Here is a 2,767-nt window from a genome sequence, read left to right on the forward strand (position 1 = left end):
TTGTATATTTATGTCTGTCTATTTTGCCCAACTGATTTTGCTTTTGATTAATTTCCTGTTTGCTCTCTTCTTCTTCTGTTGCAGTATGATCTATTCCTTGGTTACCTCATAACAACTGCTTTGTTAGCATCTGGGGTCCAGCACCGATGGCTCCAGACATCCAGTACAGCAGGTGGCGCTGTGGTGGAAGCGATAATTGAACGTAATGATGAAGACTTAAAACTTTCTGGGTTCTTTTTTTTTTTCTTTTTGCTGCGGAGCCAAATGATGAACTCAGCTGGAGCTGAAGCCTCTTTTCAGCTTGGCCCAGCCCAGAACTGTTTCATCTCTGACTGTATATAGAAACTTTGGACTAAACCTGCTGTTTACAGTTTGCTCATAGCAAGAGTTATTACACTGCCTGGCCAACGTTTGTAATACACACGCGCGTATATTTAAAGGTACATCCAGCTAGCTTGTGCTGCCAGCTGGCTGCACAGCGGCGCTAACGCTAGCCTGGAGGACGGACAGCACAGTAGCGTTTGCACAGTTTGTCTCAGGCACAGCACAATGAAGCACTGTCCAGACCCGTCTTCACCCGTCGTAGCGCCTTGTGAGTCGAAGGACAGGCTGGCGAGCAAACGGGTCACACTGTTCGGAGAGGAGGAGCGGGCTCGAGGCGGGGCCGCGCGCTGGAGCGCCCACCCCACCGAGAACACACACAGTCCCCGGGGGGCCGTGGGATCCTCTTTCTGACTTTCCATCAATGGCTTTTGTGACGTGTGCATTTTGGTGTATTCTTTAATCAAAAGGAGTTTCTGTTTCCTTAACGGCAAAAGGTATTCTACTCAGCAAATGCCTCCTTAGTGTTGTCTTATAGTGTTGTTCTTTTGTGGGAAAACTTCAACTAAAAAAAACCAGAAGCCGTGGAAAGCTTTTGTAGTAGAGGAGCACACGATCTTTGCACAAATACTCAACTCGCTCTCGCACAAATACCGGCAATATCTGCCTGAGGCGGTAGGGATGGCTTCATGTTCCGGCTTCACAGGTGAAGGTCTTCCAACGTGTACGGCCCGAGCAGCCCGCCTCGTCTGAACGCAGGGAAACAACGTGAATCTTTTCTAGCTCTCTCGGACCAAAATGTTGTATTAAATTATTTACGCATATGAATTTATGTCTATTTATGAGATGCTGACAGTTTTAACATTCTGCTCCAAAAGTATCGCACAGAGTATCAAGAATAAAATCAACTTTAGCAAATATTTCAGGGTATATGGAAGGTTTTTAGGATCCCACGGATAACTCTTCTGATAATCATTCAAGTGATTGAGATTGGTTGGACCTCTTCGCAGGGCAGGTGTTTGAACCTGGACCTCCACGTGTAGCTTGCCCTCCGAGCCAGCAGGCCGCTCTTTAAACCTTCACCGCCGTCTTTACCTGCCATGAGTTTCTGTGGTGGCGGAGCAGAAAGGAATGCCCCCTTCTTCTTTTCTCTTCTTCTAACTTGAGCATTTTATATCCTAAGTGTGGTATGTATGTGACCAAAAAGGTTGAATTTAGATATTGTTTATGAAATAAAGTATTTTAAAATCTAACACCATTCCCAAACTGTTTTCTGTACATTAAGCATACCTTTTTAATGATTTAAACCTCTACACCCCCTTCATACTGTGACACATTTTGTTGGACTCCAACAGCAGATGTTATGGTTTAGGTTCATATCTGTTCTGACTCTGTAGATGTAATACCGGGTTCTGTTTTACTCACAGATGAGTAAAACAGAACCCAGTTCCAGCTGTTTCTGTCCTCAGAGGTTCTGTAGAGAACGAGCGGCACCATGAAAACAGGAACCCAGCAGACAGACCGGAGACAACATGGTGGAGAGAATACACTGTAGCTGAGGACTGAAGAGAGTAAGATGGCTGTGTTGTACAAACCTAACCCCTGACCCAAAAACAGTGTTTCCTTTTTATGGGGACCAGGCTTCGGTCCCCACAAGGAACAGTGTGTCCCCACATCGTGGCATGTGTCAGGAAAATGGTCCCCACAAGGTATTGCAAACACACACACACACACACATCCTATGTCTTTGTCTTCACAAGGACATGCATTGACTCCCATTCATTCTTCGTTCATCTCAGCCTGACCCTGACCTGTTCTCTAAAGCTAAGCATTACCAATAAATGAAATGAAATAACATCAGACTTCTATAGGGCTCCTCAGGATGTTCTTTCATTCCCATTCATGCACACATTCACACACTGATGAACCCTGAACCGAATCTGATCTCAGTTCCCTCCTCAGTCCTAAGTAAAGTCGAACCAATCCACTTTTTCACCTCTGATATCGATATGAGGTTCAGTGTCGGTCGATACCGATACGATGCATAAAAACAGCTGAATTGTCTTTAAATTTTCCTTTATTTAAAAAACAGATATAAAGAATTTATTTCACAACTGTGACCAAGCTTGTGAAGATATTGGTATATTTAAATGTGCTGAACTGGTGCAAAAAAAAAAACAAAAAAAACACTTGTTCTGATTGGGCCTGGTTTACAAGGTGAGAAATACTAAAACACACACGCACACACACAGGTGACCAAAAGTGTGTCATCACTGTGGCAGACATGCCCTGACAGATTGGTGACAGCCTGTCCTCCCAGGATGCACCTGGGTGCTGCCTACATGTCTGCCATAAATTGATTCATAATTAAACCAGGCACACACAAGGCCGACCTGCTGGCCTCTCTGTGTGTGTGCGTGTGTGTGCGTGTGTGTGTGTGTGTGGG

The 2,767-nt window shown here is 44.9% G+C and overlaps 1 protein-coding gene across 3 annotated transcripts in view; it reads left to right on the forward strand.

The window, feature by feature from the left end:
- cnih3 (cornichon family AMPA receptor auxiliary protein 3) overlaps positions 1-1,574 on the forward strand; it is a 79,436-nt gene extending 77,862 nt beyond the window's left edge. For all 3 annotated transcript variants that reach the window (XR_532515.2, XM_008398569.2, XM_008398566.2), the window contains one exon: positions 85-1,574. Coding sequence is in view for 1 of the 3 variants with exons in the window: in XM_008398569.2 (XP_008396791.1) it covers positions 85-112 (28 nt within the window). In the remaining 2 variants the exon portion in view is untranslated. The remainder of the gene's footprint in view (positions 1-84) is intronic.
- The last annotated feature ends 1,193 nt before the right edge of the window (positions 1,575-2,767 follow it).

The sequence above is a fragment of the Poecilia reticulata genome, linkage group LG21 (genome assembly GCF_000633615.1).
Source record: "Poecilia reticulata strain Guanapo linkage group LG21, Guppy_female_1.0+MT, whole genome shotgun sequence".
NCBI classification, from domain to species: Eukaryota; Metazoa; Chordata; class Actinopteri; order Cyprinodontiformes; family Poeciliidae; genus Poecilia; species Poecilia reticulata.